This window comes from Mauremys reevesii, linkage group 1 (assembly GCF_016161935.1).
Source record: "Mauremys reevesii isolate NIE-2019 linkage group 1, ASM1616193v1, whole genome shotgun sequence".
NCBI lineage: Eukaryota > Metazoa > Chordata > Testudines > Geoemydidae > Mauremys > Mauremys reevesii.
Window position 1 is genome coordinate 190,453,240 of NC_052623.1, and position 21,082 is coordinate 190,474,321.

Genomic DNA, 21,082 nt, shown 5'->3' on the forward strand with positions numbered 1-21,082 from the left:
ATGTCCACGCAGTGTGCAGAGGCGGTCAAAAAAGCAAACAGGATGTTAGGAATCATTAAAAAGGAGATAGAAAATAAGACTGAGAATATATTATTGCCCTTATATAAATCCATGGTACGCCCACATCTCGAATACTGTGTACAGATGTGGTCTCCTCATCTCAAAAAAGATATTCTAGCACTAGAAAAGGTTCAGAAAAGGGCAACTAAAATGATTAGGGGTTTAGAGAGGGTCCCATATGAGGAAAGATTAAAGAGGCTAGGACTCTTCAGCTTGGAAAAGAGAAGACTAAGGGGGGATATGATAGAGGTATATAAAATCATGAGTGATGTTGAGAAAGTGGATAAGGAAAAGTTATTTACTTATTCCCATAATACAAGAACTAGGGGTCACCAAATGAAATTAATAGGCAGCAGGTTTAAAACAAATAAAAGGAAGTTCTTCTTCACACAGCGCACAGTTAACTTGTGGAACTCCTTACCTTAGGAGGTTGTGAAGGCTAGGACTATAACAATGTTTAAAAGGGGACTGGATAAATTCATGGTGGCTAAGTCCATAAATGGCTATTAGCTAGGATGGGTAAGAATGGTGTCCCTAGCCTCTGTTCGTCAGAGGATGCAGATGGATGGCAGGAGAGAGATCATTTGATCATTGCCTGTTAGGTTCACTCCCTCTGGGGCACCTGGCATTGGCCACTGTCAGTAGACAGATACTGGGCTAGATGGACCTTTGGTCTGACCCGGTACGGCCATTCTTATGTTCTTAAGGAAGGTGCCCATTTTGAGTGGGTTTTTGGGCTGAAGATGCTGGGGAAGAGCTGCTTGCCTAAGCCAGGGAGAGGAGAGATGCTCCCCTCTGCTTTTAGCAGAAAGGGGGGTGGGGTTGTGCTTCCCCCCAGCTCCCTTAAATTGGCCTGTGGGGGGAATTGGACTGAAGCCACCAACTCCCTTCATGGGTCACTGAACAGCCATCAGATGTCAACAACAGCCCATCACTGCCCACTTACCTCTGTCACAGCTCCCAGCCGGCACCAAGCCTCCTAAGACTCCATGTATCCATTACCAATCCCCAACTCAACATCCGGAGTAGTGGTTTTATTTTTTTTAAAACACAGTTTAGCTTGGGATTTCTCCTAAGTGCTCAGACCCTGTTCCTGAGGTATTCCTTTCTCTCCATTTATCACGGTCTCTTCATTTCAAAGAGACGTAAACCTACTTGCAGTGCTGACCCAGCATCTCCTACCTATTCTGTGCAGCTTCTGATACCATGTCCACCACTGTAGTATTAGAGCAGCGTACAGAGTTAACAAGAACCCAGAACCACCAAGGTACTTACGCTTCATTCCGTTGAAGTCAATGAAAGTTAGGAGGCTAAATACCATTACAGCTCTGGGCCAAGGAGACTGGCATCTATCATGTGAGGTTTCCTCTCCATTCCTCCCTTCAGGGAAAGGTTATATCTACTTTCACCTGAGACAGCCAACATCACTAGTCACTTTTGAAGTTTGGGAACAGTTGAACTGCATGGAGGCCTACTTCAGTTAGACTTCCCCAGCCACTGGTGTTCAAGTTTCCGTCCATCCCTCTGACACTGTCTCCTCTCTGGCAAAAATTCCCACCTTCACTGCCCACTTCTTCCACACCAAGCCTTGTGGAGAAGGAAAAACTATTCCCCACCAAAATGGGTTGACCCACTAATTTATCCTTCCTCAAAGGAGAGGCTACTGTTTGACAGTAAAATGTGGATGCTTTTGCAAAATATTTTGTCCCCCTTCCCCACTCCCATTTGTCTGTTTTATACACCCATTTTGTCTTGTCATAAGTTGAGACAGTGATCTTTCTGAGGCGGGGACTGTCTTTTCATTACCCTGACTAGGCCCCATGGCACAACAATAATAAACATGTGCTCAGAATGGCTACCAGACCTACAATTCCTTGCTCTGTTGGCAGGGTATGTTGGGGTCCCTGAGCCTTCAGGGCTGAACTATTATCACATGGCCATCATGTTGCCTAAAGGCAGGAAGAGCACTGACCATGGCTTGAATGAGGTGATATCAGGCTGGGGCTAGTTGGCATTATTCTTTATGTTGATACCTCGTCCAAAGACCAGGCCAAAGGTGGGACATGAGCAAAAAATCACCTGCAAGTTCTAAGGTGGAAAGAGAAAAAATGCTGCAGATGCTGAATCCCCACAGGATGCTGACTCTGGGGAACCTTGCCAACATCACCCACAGTGACTCAGTTGGCTACTTTCTGAAATCTCCCAGACCCCTCCTTGTACTTTCCATAGTCTGATGGTGAGTGGGTGCGACTCTTGAAGGAGCATTGCCTGTTTCTTTTTAATTAACCCACCAAGACAGATCATCTAACAAAACGTTTTGCTAAATTTTGCATTTTATGCTTGGGACTCGTGCACTTTTGGGTCCTGCTCTGGAAAAACAAAATCAGTTAAGAGTGCTCACAGCCCACTTCAGAAAAGGAAAGGCCTTACCACAAAGGAAGTTGCAATAATCCTACCATGCTTTCCCTACATCTTCAGCGCTCAAATACTGAACTGCTTTCACTCCTGCCAGATCCCAGTGCTCAGCAACAGGCTCTCAGGCATCACAACGATCAATCTGAAAACCTGGCACTTCTCATTTGCAATGAGAGCCAAAAGACCATAGGCTTATACAACATCTTTCAAACCAGGCAACTATCCAAGAAAATCTGATCTTCCCCCAACCACTTCCCAGCCCACAGACAGCCTGACAAACACCAAATGGTTCAGTGTTTTGAGGAGGCACGGTGGTGATTAGACTAACCTTAGCTTTCAAAAAGAGGGCCGTAATAATGACTGCATAGATGAAGAGGATCCCATCCAGTATGTAGCAGAGTCTCGGGTCTGTCAGTCCCGGAACCGGTGCAGCATCTGTACAGAAATACCAAGTACATTAATAAAAACAAGGTAATTTGCATTATAATATACAGGCTGGCGTGTATGTGGCAGTGCTGCCCTCTACTCAACAGAGCAACAGCCAGTTCAGTGTATGAGATTATGTACCCCATAGCGGCTGGAGGCCTGCAAAAGGATATGAAAGCCCCAAGGCAACTGGCAGTAAAGGAAGACTCTCTTTTAGCGCAAGAGGCTGAAGATGACGGTTATGAAGCAGAAAGTCCAAATTCTATTCCCTGTGGCACGTGTGTGCAGTTTAGCTGGTGACTAGGATATCTGCATATCTATGGTCAAGATCAGCTACAATGTAGTTATTTGAAGAATGCCTGACATAGACAACTATTACCCAGCAGGTCGGTCATTAGAATCCAATATTATCCCCTGCAGGGAGTCATGGCAACAAGAAGTTGCGACATAGAAATGCTGTTAAGCGTTGGTGTTTATGTCCTGGGCCCAGTCATATGACATGATTAAGGTTACCTCCCAATCCCATCTTATGGCAGGCAGCAGAACACACTGACTCCAGTGGCACCTATTATAGTCATGACTACACCTGTTCAGAGAGAACTAAAAAGAGGAGCCAGAGCTGAGAAGTTCAGCCATGGAGCCAACAGTTCAGGTCCAAAAGTTGGAGCAGTCTTAGATCGAAGGTTCTGGTCCAGAAAAATCTGTAGAGAAAAGGCTACAGTGTAATCTAAAAAGCAGAGAAAGATCACCTTTCCAGGAAAAGGAGGAAGGTAACAGGTTATTTGAATTGCAGAATTAGAGGGAATTCAGAGAAGGGTGAAAAAAAAAGTATCAAGAGCACGCAAAACTCATATGAAGAGAGATTGAAAAGTCTGGGATTGTTCACCTTAGGAAGGAGATGAATAAGGGACAAGTATATAAAATAATAAATGGTGTAGAGGAGGTAGACAGGGAGAACAGAAGTTCCCAGTCTCATAACACAATTAAATAAAAAAGGTGGCAAATTCAAAACGGATACAAGGAAATACTTTTTCACATGACATGTGATTAAACTATAGAACTTGTTGCCACAGGAAGTTGTTGAGACCAAGACTTTAGCATGATTCAAACTTGTCATTAATACAGATATCAAACATATCATGAATTATGATACTTCTGGATAAAAATTTTGGAAAGGGTATAAAACCTCATGCTCCAGAGTCTAAGCCAACCTCTAACTATTAGAGATCAGGATGAGACGCACATCTGCTACTGCGGGGTTCTTACACCTTTTTCTTTACAATCTGCTACTGGCCACTGTCATACAGGATACTGAACTAGATGGACCTTGGATCTGATCCAGCCTGGCAATTCCCATGCACCACATATGACAGATGTTAGTCGCATTGCTTAATGCATTACTGAAACATACACTAGGGCAGTATAGGAACCTTTACAGAATAGAACGTTCTATATGCTGGCTCTCTATTCCGATTTGTTCCCCCACACAGGCCACTCACTCTAAAAAGCTCTAGTTATAGAAAAAAACATTATCTGCAAAAAACTATACAACAGCCACATCAATGTGAGGAAATCTCCCTTCTGCAGGATCAAAGTGTCCAGTAAGTTAACGGTGATGGATATAAAGAGCTATATTCATAGAGAGAGTTTGTGTACACGCAAACTTTTAGTCATGTTTTGACAGTTGATAATACAATTGTAAATTCTAATGTGGGCACTATACAAGTATTTATTCCAGGACACAAATGTTTGCTGCTAGTTGTGTTTAAACTGAAGGGGTTATTACACTGAGGCAGATGAAATTGTCAATACATTAAAATTATTTTTCTAAACTAGGAATTGGCATTCAATTCAAAACATTTCACGTGCTTAGAAACCATACACTTACAGGGTATGTCTGCTCTTCGAGCTGGGGGAGTAATATCCAGTTTGAGGAAACACACCCATGCTAGCTTTGATGGAGCTAGCACACTCATATAGCTGTGGCAGTGTTTGCAGCAGGAGAGGCTAGCCACCCTTAATAATTGTGTAGCATCTAGAGAGGTATGTATTCAGGGTGGCTACTCTTCCACTACTTGCACTGCCACACCTACACTCTAGCTCTAAGTGTAGAAGTTAGGGAAAGAAAGTGATATATGATCCTAACACGTCTATAAATGCCTTTTAAAGGATACTCAACGTACTTTACAAATATCAATTAATCTTCATCACCACACTCAGCTGCTATTGGATTATACCCCACTTCCAAAAGGGTAAACAGAGGCAAGGTCACTTGCTCAAGGTCCCACAGTAAATCTATGGCAGAACGGAACCTGAGAGTCCCAACGCCCATTTTCTTGTTCTAATCATTCAGTAGGCCACACTTTGTTGTGCAGCCTTAGCTCAAGACGTACGCCTGGTGTATAGTGGCACAGGGCCCTTGACTTTGGGAGGCACCCTGTTTGCCAGCACGCCAGACCCAGGAAATCCCCGTTGACAGATACTGGCAGGCCTCAAACCTGCCACCAGTTTCAAAGATACAAGAGCCAAACCAGCCTCCTCGGTGCTTAAATCCTCTCGGCTTCTCTTTCTAGCTGATTAAACCCTTTTGATCCTTGCCAACTCAAGAATGACAAAGAACCTGATACCTTCTTGCTTCATTGTTAAAGAGTAGGGTATATAAGAATGAATAAAACAGGATTATAAATGGAGAATTAAGATCAAGTATATGCTGAATCCTTGGCCAAAGACAAGTCATTTCTTTCATTGTACGGTAGAACCTCAGAGTTATGAGCTGACCAGTCAACCACACCCCTCATTTGGAATCAGAAGTACGCAATCAGACAGCAGAGACACCCCCACCCTCAAAAGCAAATCAGTACAGTGCTGTGTTAATGTAAACTACAAAAAAAAAGGTGGGGGGAAAAGCAGCATTTCTCTCATGCACAGTGAAGTTTCAAAGCTGTATTACATCAATGTTCAACTGTAAACTTTTGAAAGAACAACCGTAACATTTGGTTCAGCGTTACGAACAACCTCCATTCCCGAAGTGTTCCTAACTCAGAGATTCTACTGCATTCCTTATATCTGTAATAAGGAAAGTTCTGCTGTGAACACCTATTAGTCCTACAAGTCACTTCAATGGGACTATTTTAGATTGAAAGCGCTTCAGGGCAGAAGCCATCTTCTGTTCTGTTCTTGTGCATAGCACAATGGAGCCCCAACCAAGTGCCTTTAAGGTGCTACCAAAATAAAAATGACAATATTTGTGAGTGAGGGTTTACAGAATTGGGCCTCAGGACTGACAAGCAGGAGATGAGCTGGGACAATGCGAATGACAGGCAAGGAGTGGGTGACCATAACCTAGCCTGAAAAGGTAATAGGAAAGCTGCTCATGGAGAGCCTGCTCCTACTCACCCCTCCTCCACAGGCCCCACCCACCCCCACAGCAGACAGCAAAACCCAAAGTAGCCAAGGGAGAAAGAGGGGGGCCAGGAAATGAACCTGCTGCAGAGCTGCTCAGAGCATCAGACAAGAGGTTTCCCCAGAATGTCACACAAGTAGACCAGAACCACATTATGGGAGAACCATCTATTGTTGTGTAAATTAACATACTTTCTACAGCATGTGTGGTATATGGTGAACACAGAAATATATATTTAGATATTTTGAAGTAAAAAAGGAATTAAACCCCACGCAGGCCTCTTAAATGGCTTCTCATTTTGTAACTTGGGCTCTGCGCTATCGTTATCTTTTGATAAATGGGCTTTTTTGGCTTTGATAATTCACACACCAGTAACTCATTTAACCACAGAAGCTGCAGGCTTACACTTACCTATATATATTTTAAATGGCTTAAAAGGATGGGGATATTTTTGCTTTAAGGCATAATCACTCATCAATGGCTCATTGTGGACAAGACGACAGTGAAAGTGTCTGTGTCCATTCACTGTCATACATTAACCATACTAAGATACAAATACAATGACATGCACTGAACAGTATCCTCTCTCTCTCTCTCTCTCACACACACACACACACACACGTTTTAAAATCTGTGAAAATTCTTTAACGGAATAAGGACTTTTAATTTAATACTCCCCCTATAGGATTCTTGCCCTAAAAATCACACAGGGCTACTTCAATATTAATGATTATCTACAGTAGTGCCCATAGGTCCTGGGTACTCAGCCGTCCAGAGCGCATTACATGTTCCCTCCGTGGCCAGTCCACAGAGGGATATGAGTCTGCTGCTGCTCCCAGCTAGATGAGTCCAACAATAGACAACTAACATTTTTAAAGCAAGAGGTTCTACTGTCAGGCACTAGGGATGGTCAAAATGGGGTGAGGTAACACAAGGCGTTTTCTGAACAGAGAACACAACACAATCCCTGCCCCAAGGAACTGTAGGAACTTTACACTTCTTAAGCACTAAGGGGGTAGGAAGACCGCCCCCCGAATTTAGAGCGGCTGAAGTGGTTCCCCCCACACACACACACACTCGGTCAGGAGACACACTGATTAAGCGCCGACCAGGTGTTTACCACTGGAACACGCAGTGCATAAAGCACCAATCAGGAGAAGGGGCGAGAAGTTGGATTGAGTTAGTACATGCGCATAATAGGATGATTTATGTAACCGATTATAATAAAAGGACGTGGAAAACCCCCGTTTAGGGCGCTCCACTGGAACAGACTGACTGACTTGGCTTCATTTATTGCAACAGGAACTTAAATTAAAGAGAGAGAAGGTACTGTTATCTTAATATTTTAAACAAGTAAGCTATTTCCAGATTACTCCTGAAACTTGTCACAGATAGATAGTCAGCAAGTTCACCTTAGGCATCACACACAATTAAGTCTCTAGGAGGAACTTAAATGCAGAGATGGTCGGGGCTTTGTGGATGAGCTCAGGACGGGCAGCTGTCCCACACCTAAGAAAGCAGCAAGGTTGGGTATTGGGAGGTTCTGAGCTCTAATTCTGCCTCTATCACTCACTCACTGCATGGCCTTGGGTGAGTAACTGCACCTTGATGTCTCAGCTGCTCTACCAGTATAACAGGTACAATATTTACCCATTTTCCTCACTGGGGCATTGCGAGGATTAGCTAGGATCTATACGGTACTTTGATCATATAGGTAAATGCTCAGTGGCAGCCTAAGGACAATGCACGAGAAGCCATCACTCAGGTGGATGAGGCTGGCACGGTAAGATAGCAGCGGGATGTGAGAAGACATGGAATGACACAGGGAGGATAAGCAGGAGGGACAGAGTCATGCAGGGCTTTGTAACACAAAAATTGAACTTTATACAGTGGAACCCACCTAGTGTTTAAGATCACTAGCCAGACTTCCTCCCAGCCTAGCCTAGACCCCTGAGAAATTTCCTCCCAGCCCCCTCCCACAGACAGACTCTCCTCCCAAGTGAAGAACCCTACCCCTCCACAGCAGGTGGTCAGCTGGAAGCAGCCACTCTTTTGCTCCATTGAAGACTTACTACCACTTCCAAAGTCCCCTCTGACTCTGGAGTCCGAATATCACTGAGGCAGCCTTAATCCCCCTCTGCATTTATACCTAGGACCCTACCAAATTCACCGCCATGAAGAACACAGCACAGGCCGTGAAATCTGGTCTTCCCCTGTACAAATCTGGTCTTTTGTGTGCTTTTACCCTATACTATACAGATTTCATGGGGGAGACCAGCGTTTCTCAAACTGGGGGTTCTGACTCAAAAAGGAGTTGCAAGGGGGCTGCAAGGTTATTTTAGGGGGGTGGCAGTATTGCCACCCGTACTTCTGTGCTGCCGTCAGAGCTGGGTGGCCGGAGAGCATTGGCTGTTGGCCAGGTGCCCAGCTCTGAAGGCAGCGCCCCGTTAGCAGTAGCACTGAAGTAAGTGTGTCAAAACCATACTATGCCACCCTTACTTCTGCACTGCTGCCTTCAGAGCTGGGCGGCCAGAGAGTGGCGGCTGCTGATCGACAGCCCAGCTCTGAAGGCAGCAGCACCAAAGTAAGATGGCAAGACCATACCATGCCATCTTTCCTATGCACTGGTTCTGGCGGAAGCTCTGCCTTCAGAGCTGGGCTCCCGGCCAGCAGCCACTGCTCTGCAGCTGCCCAGCTCTGAAGGAAGCGCCATCACCAGCAGCTGCGTAGAAGTAAAGGTAGCAGTAGCGCAACCCGCCCTACAGTAACCTTCTCTCTCTCACACACACACCCCTCTCCCTTTTGGGTCAGGACAATACAATTACAACACCATGACATTTCAGATTTGAATAGCTGAAATCATGAAATTTTTGATTTTTAAAATCCTATGACTGTGCAATTGATCAGAATGGACCGTGAACTTGGTAGGGCCCCCATTTATATCCCACAGAGCAGAAAAGTGATAGACTATTCCCAGTTCCCACAAGGGTAACCCATTGCACCTTTTTCTTAAAAAGAAAAAAAAGGAAAGAAAAAAAAAAAACCCCAACCCAAATACCACCACACTATTTAGTGAGAACTGAGTGAAATAGTAACTAAAGGAGAGGAAGCCTGTGGGCCTGAGAGAGAGAGGCCATGCTGAAGTCAAAGAAGAGCTCAGCTCTGAACGCAGCCTGCATGCTCGGTGTGGTTACAGAGAGCAGTTTCAACCCCTCTACTCAGAGCTGACAGCTGTGTCTCTTGAGCGCGAGGTTTCCTGTGCTATGTTGCAATCCCAGGGGCTTATCTCCCAGTCATCTATCTATCCGATGTACACATACACGCAGCATGCACACACCCCCGCACCTCCCCCCTACTGACGTAGAGCCAGAAACTAGCAGCCTCACAACACTTTTCACGAATGCCAGTCTCCAGCGTCTCCTAGGAACTGGTGAGCACTAACAGAATTGAGCCCAATATTCTTGTCTCAAAACACAACCTTAGAGGTGCTATTCAGACATTTCATAACCTACATACATCCATCCATCCATCCATCCATCCTCCTAAGGGCAGAAGAGAATTGGCCAGGACACCAAGGCAAACCCCTCATGCAGAAAGTGCCATGGGATCTGACGCGTTCATCCAGGATGATGGATTTTATGGGCTTCTCTCCAAGCAACTTGGTTACCTGCCGCAGAACAACAAGAAGCCGACATGATGTTGCCAGGCTTCAATCCTGTGGTTTGAGGGCTTCTAGGTGCTTCAGTCCTGAAGAGTGGGCCACCAAACCATCCCGCTCACAATCCAGCAATCAGGAGCCAACTGTTGTTCATCCTGCTCATTTGGGCCTCAACTCAGCAAAGCACATGCTTAGTATAAGCACAGTATAAGAACCTTTATACAAAAGAAATTCTGGATACGTTCTGTTGGCAGCAGGAAGCTGTAGATTCCATTTTAAAGGAGCCATCTAGACAGACAATTAGACGGAGGGATCGGGATCCTATAGCCTCTTAGCACTACCCTCTGACCCAGCCTGGGTACTGCAGCGCTATACTCTGTAACTTGGATAAAGGAGTCATTGTTTCTAGACCGCCACTGCTCCGCAGTTTCATAGCAACTTCTATCCAAGGAACTCAAGTTGCTTTACAAACATGAAGGCATTAAGGCCTGCAGCACCTTTATCCCCTAAGGCTAGTATTAGGCCAATTTTACAAATAAGGAAGTCCAAGCACAGAAATGAAGTCCAACATTTTCTAACATGGTCACTATTCCGAGTTCCCATCTTCTGACACATTGGGCCCTGCTTTGACAAACACCAATTTGAGTCAACAGGAACTGCAGCTGTTCAGCACTTCAGACGCTATAAGACTGACTCTCCAGCAGCTGAGCATCAAATATTATTTATGGTGCACTCGTGCCTCTAGGAGTCCTAATCCATTGCGCTAGGTGCTGTACAAACACAGAATAAAAAGAATCCCTGTCCCAAATCCGAGGCACCCAAAATAGTGACCAACTTTGAAATTTCAGCTGAATGTGACTTGCCAATGATCACTCAGCAAGGCACTGGAAGAGCTGGGATCAGAATCCAGATCTTTGGCCCATATACTCCACTCACTAGCCCATGCTTCCTTTCCTTTGGGAAAGGACAGGAACAACCCCAATTTCTATTTCTGACCTTAAGTGCTGAGCTGCCTTTGTGAAGAAAAAAAGTAGTTCAGGCATCAGCTACTGGCTTAGTTTATTTGCCCACTTAATATCACAGGCCACAAAAACATGGGGCTGAAGTGTACATTGTGGAGAAACCCAGGACTGAACAAACACGGGGACCAAACACCCCTCTCACCATAGGACGGGGGTGGAGGGGAATCCTCTAGGCCAGAGTTTCGGCACCTTGGTGAAGCAGCGTGAAGGAAATGAGCCAAGAAGGGAATGAACACAGGGATTGGCTACCTCACACCTCTCCAGTTAGCAAGTGCAGAATTGTTTATGGGTCTAGTAAATAATGCTAGGAGTTAGAAATGAGTAATCACAAAAGTAAACAGTTCCTGTGCAGAGCTGGAAATAAGAGTTCAGGAGGCTCCCCCAGTGTATGTTCAAGGTCTATAATGTGCAGATGTGAGCAATCACATCATTCACCACAGCTGGAGAGTTGCAGAATGTGTTTCCAGACAGAGATTTTCTAGCTCTGCCTTTTCAAGCCAGATACTTTCAAAACCAGCAAGTGAATGCATCCAAAAGCCACGGATACTGCAGCAGCAGATCTTCCCTTCCCAGGTGGTATTTCAGAGCTCAGGAGGAACTCTGTATTCGCTACTAGCTCATCACCACCCATGCACGTAACCCGCAGTGGCCAAAGTGCAGCTGGCACCCCATGGAGTTCTACAACATGGCCCGTTGTTGCTCTCATCCTTAAAATGGAGGGGCAGCCCAGACAGACAGACTGCAGGGCCCATGTTCTTTCTGAGCCAGTCAGGCTGCTTAGATAAAGATAACCCATTGCATGCTGGTCGTCTCCACATGCTACACCTCCATATGGAAGATGAAGGAAGCTACAGACAGCTCCATTTCTTGCCATTTTGTGCAACCCTCAGGCTCCTGGCAAGTCCTTGGAGTCCCAGTGTTTAGACACAATTCAGACAGACACTTATGGGAAGGTTTCACGAGGAAAGCAATAGGTTCAAGAACAGGGGAAAAGAGCACTGTCTTTCCTCCACGGGTATGGCCACAGCTTAAAAGATGTTATAAGAATCAGAGATCTGAGCCCTTTCTACCACAGCACAGAATAAAAACCACGGATAAAAAGGTCCAGTGTATGGTGACAGAAGCAAGTCAAGAGAGTTTCCTCCCAGCTGTCTGAGCTATTTCAAGGGGACATAGCACGCTCACAAGCATGAGAAATCACCTGCCTTCCCAATCTGAAGGGCTGTGGGGGAAAAGGAGGGGGGAGGAGGAAAGAGATGAACTTTCAACATACCCATAAAACACGGTAACCATCCTCATCTCTGAATGTCTCCTGATCCTCCGTCAGAAGCAGAGGGGAGGGAGAGTCTTGCTCATCTCTTGAAGGGGACTCCTAGCTTCATCAAAACAGTCAGTCATTCTCAGAAAAAGCAACTGCTTGCAAAACTGAGAAATGAAAGAACTCTGCACAGAGGGCTTTCCTGACACAGACCTGATTAAGGCTCCTAGTGACAGCAATTTGAGCAGTAATGTGGACAGAACCCTCCTATCCAATGGCTTCCGGACCCGGACATTAGCCACGTAGCCCCTTTCAGCTCTTAGAGGTGTATTAGACTAGACAGGTGTTTTTCTAGAGTGAGCACAGAACCATATTCAGAGATGGAAGAGACCTTAGAGGTCAAATCTAGTTAATGCAGGACTGTTCCCTACAGTATATTTTCTACTGCTTTGTCCAATCTATTTTAAGTGCCCCCAACTGACAGTTTCTACCACTTCCCTTGGGAAATTATTTTACAGACTAATGGAGTTTCCAGTCAGGAGCCCAAATAAAACAGATTATATAGACTGCGAAGTAGAGATTGTTTGAAGCTTTCAAGTCCCCTTGGTGAAACCAAAATCGTATTCTGTAGGAATGCCTAAAGTTCTACAGCTTACAATAGAGATACTGTAGCAATTAGGACCATCACTATTGTATTATATTTTTAAAGGTTGCTTCTAGCTTGGTTACTTCTCCATTTATTGATTGGTGGGTGGTACCTTTTTGTCCCTCCTTCCCCCCCCCCACCCAAATTTAGCTCTACCTACCAGATGTCTAATGTATCAGCCTCTCTTTTGGAGTTTACGTGTTTAAAAGCCACACCAGTACAGAGCAATACAACATATGAGAGGATGAGGTAAGGATGACAAGGACAATCAAATATATTTTTGTACACATATCCACCATTCAAGCAGACAAATGCATAAGGCTCTTAAATAAATGACCAAGCTAGATCATGGGGGTGGGGGAGTGGGGAAAGGACAATATGTAAATAGACAGCCGCTGTCTCCATCCCCTCAAAAAAAGCCTCAGCTCAGGGAAATTTTTAGTAGCTACAAATTCTTCCAGCTGCTAGTCTAGAAGGACATTTCACACACCACTAGAAAGGGAATTTCCCCTACATTTGCAATCAAGTCTTGACAATGAGATCATATGTCATATCCAAGAAAAAAAGCAATCTTATTGCAATGATATGCAGCTAAATATGGTACTATATTTGCAGAATTGTTTTTGTCATTTTTAGAAGCTAAGATTCAATTTGTAGAACTCATCTCAACAATCAGTTGGATGATTATAAAAAAAGAAGAAGATGAATCCGTATAAGGGGTAAGGGGAAAAACTTGATAAACAGCCAACAAACTTGTAAAGCGTATAAACAAAGAAGGAAGAGAAAATATTTAATGTATAACTGGGAGTAATCAGAGGACATTAAGAAAATCAGACTAAATTTTCCCCTATCTGAAATACCATCCTGGGACAGCGAGAAAGACAAAATATGAGGAGTTGGAGAAAGGATGACACAAAAGAGTGATCAAGTGTAAATATATTATTGTGCACATATCCAGCTGCATTCAAGAAGGCAAATGCATCAGGCTCTTTTGCTGTGGAATCATCACCCAAGAGAGATGGGCATCCCACTGTTAGGCCTAAATAAAAATATAGCAAACAAAACAGGTATGCCAGCCTGACTGAAGTCAGGCTAACAAAGGTTCCTGGTAATCTCAAAGTAAAAAATACTGAAAAGCAGCATTGTCTCACAAAGCCCTGAAAAAAAGAGTAAAATAAGCCAGGGATTGCATTCCTGGCATAGTACCAGCTGTGCTGTGTTAAAAATAGTGTCTAAAAAACTAATAAAAACCCTAACATCCCACAGTTCAAATTCTAACTCCCAGGTTGAGTGATAGGCTTGTTTAAAACTCCCGTGCATTCCTAACTTTTGGTGTTTTGTTAAGATATTATTAATCTAATGCTATAAACATAAAAACTAGGCATGCGTGTATATTAAAAGTGTCTAGTTTCCAGTTGTTAAACAAAGGGGGGGTGGGTTGCTCAAGTAAATAATGTATAACGTAATAAAACTGTCTATATAGGCTAACACTAAGCTGTAAAGTGGGGCTGGTTCTCTCTGAAAACAAGCTGCTCTCTATTAATGCGTGCACTTGTCAATAAAAAGCTTCTAATCAAACTTTGCTGGTGTTGCCTGTTTCTCTGTGGTCAAACAACAAACTTCGCTGTTGGGGTTAAAGTCCCTAACACCACCAACATGGAATTTTAAAGTTAGACTGAACAAAACAATATATTAGAAAGATATTAAGCACCAAGCAGCTTGGGACAGGGACTATGCCTGGTACAGCACCCAGCTTGCTGCTGGTGCTTAACACAAGTGAAGAATTGCTAATAGTATAGAGAACAGTCTTTGACTGGATAACCTAACCGGTATCGTCTCTCCACACCACCCTAGCCCCGCAAATCTCCATCTTGTAAAATTCAACTTCCTGATACTGCATATACCTATTCCTTGGATGGGGAATTCCATCAGCTGGATGATTTTGTAATAATGTTACCTGTGCTCAAATAGTCAAAACTGAGCACTGTCTTTGGACTGCTAACAAGGAGCCCATTTAAACACAATCTCAGCATAGCAGCCACAGAGCCCAGATGACTCTTTCATGCCTAGAGGTGATCTCATAATAGAAGAATTGAGGGACAATTGGCCAGGGTATCCAAGTGGGCTTTTGGGGATGGAAAGAGAGCCTTGCTCTCATGCCTGTCGTTGAACTTGGCTCAGGCAGACACTGGCTTCCAGAGCTCACTGGCTTAGTGAAAAAAGCACCACTCTTCTCCGCTGAGCTCAATGCCAACTCTGGAGAATATATTCCAATTCAGCACTCCAAAATCATGCAAACTAGGACGGAGGGACAGGAGGAGAAACTACAGCAGCAAGTGTTTTATAGATATGCTTTTGGGGCACTCCAGGCACCAGCGTGGAAGTAGCACACGAGCAAGAGCTACAACGTATGAACAACTTGTTGCGATGCAGTCAACGTGGATCAAAGCTGCCGCAGCTGCAGGTGCTGCTGCTGGTGAGCACTTGAAAGAACTGGTCGGGCTGCACACAAAACACACCCCATCCTGCTGGCATGAAGCCAGTTCCTCTTCTGAAATCAACTGCTTTCTACACCACTTGGGAGTGCCAAGTAAAGCCCATGCCAGAGAGCAAAGGCACATGCAGACCCTTCGTTTACCTCATGGTAGGGGGCAGAGCTGCTTGACAGTCAAAGCCATCCAAATTTGGATTAAAGTACAAAGGCACTTGTAAGATGTCTATCGTTCAAGGTTCTCAATAGACTTTACAAACATTAATGAAGGCTGACAACCCCTATGATATAGGGAAGTACCCTTACAACCACCTTACAGATGAGTCACTAAATGGAGGTACCAAAGAGTTAAGAGACTTGCCCAAGGTCATACAGGAAGTCAGTGACAGAGCTGGGAATAGATAGCCTTAACTCCCAGTCCCCTGCTCCAACCACTAGATGAAACTGCTATCTACTAGGGAGGGAGAAGTGATAATCAAGAGAAATGGTTGGATTCATTCAGAAATGCCCCCAATTTGAGGGTGCTACCCAGAAAGCAGGTTCTGCTCACTGCCCTTGATCTGCACACCTGCAACAGTAGCATTTACATAACTCAGACACATTCCCACCTGGTTAAAATCTAATTACCAACTATCATCATCAACCATCATCGGCAGCACTTGGAGAGAGATCCCACGGATTTCTGCTGGGGAGTTCAGTGGGTTTATTTTGCATTGTATGTCATAATGCATAGTAAAAAGCGACAGAGTCCTGTGGCACCTTACAGACTAACAGAAGTATTGGAGCATAAGCTTTTGTGGGTGAATACCCACTTCGTTTACAGATCCAGACTAACACGACTACCCCTCTGATACTTGACGTAATGCACTGTAGGCATCGACTTCAAAGAGCTGTGACTCAAGGTGATTTTATATCTGTTCAAGTATAGATATATACTTGCAAGCTGGATTCTTTGTACGTTTATAGTGAAGGGTGTAGATGCATGAGCAACTGCACAGATGAAGCATGGTGCCAGGCAGGGAGAGAATTATAAATGTCCTGATGAGGAGGCAGCAGGCAGAAAGAAGTTTACACCAGTCATAAGGTCTGCGGCTCTGTATCTCTGTCTCAGGCAGGCAGAAGGTTAAAAGCAGGCTTTCCCATTACATTCAATCCCCTGCTGCTGACCCATTTAATGAACAGCCATTTGTGTCACTTCCCCTGCCTCTGTTCCCTTCTCATGTGGCGAAAGAGAAACGTGGCCAGAATACATGCAGCTACAGTAAATGCAGAGTAAAGAGAGAGGTTGAGTTTGAACGTTGGGGTGGGGTTTTCTTATTATTATTATTGTTACCACCATCAGATATTTTCCCCTCAACATTCTCCCAGCATCTCATCCTCTTTACCTGAATGTAACTTTGAACATTTAGGCATTTCATAAGCCTTGTATAAAAGGAGCCTGTGAAATCATTAAAATTTATATATTAATTAACTAACATCAATCAACACACCGTGCTTTGGAGGTCCTAAGAGCCTTTCATCTGAGTACCTCAGACTGTCTGGCAAATACTAACTAGTTAAGCCTCACAAATGTCCTTTGAGAAGACAGTGATCACTTCACCCACCTCTGAAATTATCATTTCCGCTGGGGCTGACAGCCATCGCTACTTTGCTGTGTACAGTGCAACAGTTTGTTATATAGACTTCAATTGAAAATCAAAATGAAATATTGCTACACAAATAGAGCATTGCACCCAATTTTGGAGGACACCAACTCAGATTACAGTGTCATTTTATTTGTATCGTAATACTTTACATTTACCAAATTTTTGTGATGTACTTACTTGTACAGTATATTACCAAGGAATGCTGTATATGTGAATGTACAGACTTGGGACTTTAAATTATTGCGAGCTGGCAAATTTGCTACAAAATAATGCATTCTAGGAACATGAAAAGACCGGTGGGCAGAAACACCCACATCTCAGTTCTGCCGCTGACTTCTGTGGTGTTCACCCCTCTGTGCCTTCATTTCTTCATCCATAAAATGGGAACAATATTTAGTCACCTAACTCTCCTGGGCATTGAAGTGCTTTCAAAATACCAACTGCTAAGAATTTTTATATGCTTAGATATTTCAGTGCTGAGTAGAGCTGGTCAGAAATATTTTGACCAGACTTTTGTTGGAAAATGCTGATGTGTCAAGACCTAATATGTTTGTGGGAAGTGGGTTGGTTTCAAATTTCTCATTTAGAAAAAAGTAAAAAAAAAAGTTTTTAAATTGAATTGTCTGATTTCAAAATGACTTGTTTCAAAATTGAAGTTAATGTATAGTAAATATGTTTTTAAAAGTTGAAATTGAAATGAAATATTTCAACTGACCTAAATCCATTCTTTCCAGATTTTTTGGTTTGCAAAATTTTTTGAGTGAATTTTCATCCCAATTGTTGATGGGAAAAAATTTTAAATCTCAAAAAAGTTCTCCTGGAATGAAAAAAAATCTATTTCCTGCCCAGCTCTAATGCTCTTGCTGTAGAAAAAGTTAGAGATAGAACAATATATATCTCATGGAAAAGGCAATTCTCTTAAGATTTACCAGAAGGGTCCAGATCTGTCCTTGATGTCAGACAGTGTTGGTGATAGACTTTCAGGTAAACAAGCATATCAATATGTGTACATTAAAAATTAATATTCGTTTGCATGAATTATCAACCAAATGTTGGTATTTATTTCATGCATCAATTTTTATTACTAATAAAATTAACTTATCAACATTAATGGATAGTGATAATTGTTAGACAAAAAATTGTATTAAGTGTTTTATTTATCAGTTTTTATTCATGCATGTCACTTGTTTTGTTAGTTCATGTCTATTAACAATATGTATTAATTTATTCATCACATTTTAAAAAATGCAGTTCATACAATCAAACAATTAATGCTGACAGTGTGCATCTATCCATAAACAAAATTACCTAAAGATTAATATGTAATGAAACTTCACAGTATTTCATAATCTGCACTGAACAAAGCATAACCTCTTCTATCTTTGAAGCCAGTTATAAAAAGTTAAATTTTACCTAAAAACTGAACCAAAAAAAAAAAATCACAACGTGGCACGTTTTCTGAAAGAACATTTGCTTTTGTACTTTTAAGACTTTTGATTCTATCTGGTCCTAACAGTGAAGCAAATTGTGTAGTAATTAAGCTGCTGTTGTGGATCCACTTAAATAAAGCCTTCCCAAAAAACACTCACTTGTTCAGTTCTGGAGTCAATTGTCTGACTTTGTCACTAGTACAATACTCAAAATGGTTGCTGACAAAAACCATTTTAATTGCACACAGCAATACTCAGCGTCAAATCACCTGAAAATATTGGGCCCAATCCTGCAGCCTCTCCAGGCATGAAATTCCTATACTCTCACTGGAGTCAATTGTCACAGTTCAGGGAACTGTATCTGCATCTCTCCCTTGTGGTCCAGCCAAGAGACCCACTCTAGACTCCAGGTGCCTTGGCCGTCACTGCTCTCAGGCAGAGTCATGTGTCTCCCCCTGCTGACTGGGATTTTTCCTGTCTGCACACCGCCTTGCCTACACCAAGCTCCCAAGCAAGTCAGACTGCCATAACAGGCCTGCTTTGCTTTCTCCAAGAATCCATCTATCTATAAATAGCATAATGCCCCACGGAAGTTTCCACACAGCCCTTTCTAAGCAAGCACATTTTTTCTTAAGGTGAAAGTGTTACAGAGAAAACAAATTAAAACAATAAAGGAACCTATGCACATGCTAATAAGCTTACCAGAGATCACCCCAATTCCATGGACTCCAACAGGTGATTGGTCATTCAAACCCCACCATGGGGTTTCTCCGTGGTTACAAGTTCACAATACTGTTAGCTCACAACAAACAGACCCAAGAATCTGAAACTCACTCCTTTATACAATTTGGGCCTTTGATTTTGGGACCCTGGGAACAGATAGTCAGCCTCTCCTCAGGTTGTAGCTTCCAAGAGCTGGATTTTTGCAAAACCGGAGGGGTGGGAGGGGAGGAACATGAAACGAGGGTACTTGCATTCACCTCCCCCTAGATGTTTCCCAGGAAATCCACTTCTCATGTATCGTCCCAAAAGTTGATTCTTGTCTGCCACATTGGTCAATATAGCCCTTTGATCATGTAGGCCCACAATAATACTTAATCTTTGCATGGAAGACAATGGACTCTAAGGGTATCTAAACTCATTTCCTGCAGATATTGCAGGCAGTTGCCCTATCTGTCTCAAGAACTACGCACAAAAAACAGCTGCAGAACCAGGTCAAGTCAGGAAATGGAGGGCTGTAAAAAACCCAGACACAAAGATGGAAAAAGAAATTGGGGACATGTTTGTTTATAGATATTCTGGCCTCAGTCAGAAAAATATGTTCTGAGAACAAATATGTTACAATAAAAATATATATATATATTCCTTAAGAAAAAAATACCATAATATTCTACCGTAATGATCAAACCACTGGAGCAATAGCATTAGAAGCTGATGTCATCCCATTACTGGGAATACTGTAGGGTTTTTATCTATAGCCGTTTTATTAAGGATGAATCTTCATAGCAGGAGAATCTTCTTCACACTTTCAAACTTGTTATTTTTAATACAAAAAGTCCTAAACAAAATTAACAGACTGAATTACAAGAGTATGAAAGCACAGCACAGTAAAATATGCAAAAAGCACTGTAAACCTACAATTATCTTATTGATGGAGCTCTACATATATATGGTACTTTATAGATCACTTAGAACTATAGTATCCTTTTCCCAGAAAGTCTCTCTGACCAGGTCAGACAAACGCAGTGAGGGATGACAGTCTATGCATGGGAAGGTGATTGTTGTTCTATAGAACAACAATCTAATCTGTGGAGTATAGCATTCAAAATGTATTTGTTTTTCTTTTGGACCTTTCTGGGAAATTATATTTATCTGAAAAACACTGCAGAGAGAAATTCCAGAAGCCCAGTCTTGCTTTGCTTGCATATATGTATATGCATTTACCTCCTCCATAATTCCAGGAGAAACATCAGAGATACTCCCACCGTAGTCAGACTCTTCATATTGCAAAGCCTGCTCTATGGATCAATCCCCCATCTCGAGATACTGCTTTAAAAGTACCTCTTTCAGCTTGATCTTATATTACTAATGCTGGCAAAACTCCGTCAAACCAATGGCATTTTCGCCTGCATAATCAGTACGTGTTTATGCCCAAGATAGATTCCAGTACTATTTTGTTCAACCTTTAATTTCTTAGATGATCATTTATTGCATGTCCCTGAAGTGATCACTTAAAATAAATTATATTCATGATGTATCTTTTTTCACTTTAATTCTGTGATTTTAATCCTTGTTTGTACCACTATTAACCTGGAAAACAGATCAGTATAAGGGTTGGGGGGGGGTGGACATTTATTTTGTGGACTTTAAGACTGGGTCCAAGTTGATAAGGTACTAAGATGAGGTTTATTGTAGAATTTCTGTTGCTCCATATCTTTGTCTTTTTGGGTTATTTCTAGAGCCATATTTTACTCTAGAAATAGCTTACAGACAGCACCACATAACCAGAGTTTATACAATAGAGATGGGATACTTATGTATCCGAATAAACTTTCAAAATCCACGATACTGGGACACCTCTGGGACCATGAGCTACATAATAAGGCTGGCTGGCAGCGGACTTATTT

At 42.9% G+C, this 21,082-nt stretch overlaps 1 protein-coding gene across 5 annotated transcripts in view; it reads right to left on the reverse strand.

Moving 5' to 3' along the window:
- CD247 (CD247 molecule) overlaps positions 1 to 21,082 on the reverse strand; it is an 82,968-nt gene that overhangs the window by 17,459 nt on the left and 44,427 nt on the right. For 4 of the 5 annotated variants that reach the window (XM_039521125.1, XM_039521116.1, XM_039521130.1 and 1 more), the window contains one exon: positions 2,804 to 2,910. In XM_039521125.1, the coding sequence (XP_039377059.1) occupies positions 2,804 to 2,910 (107 nt within the window). Of the gene's footprint in view, positions 1 to 2,803; positions 2,911 to 12,257; positions 12,277 to 21,082 lie in introns of those variants that run through there. The other variant, XM_039521147.1, reaches the window with a different exon arrangement.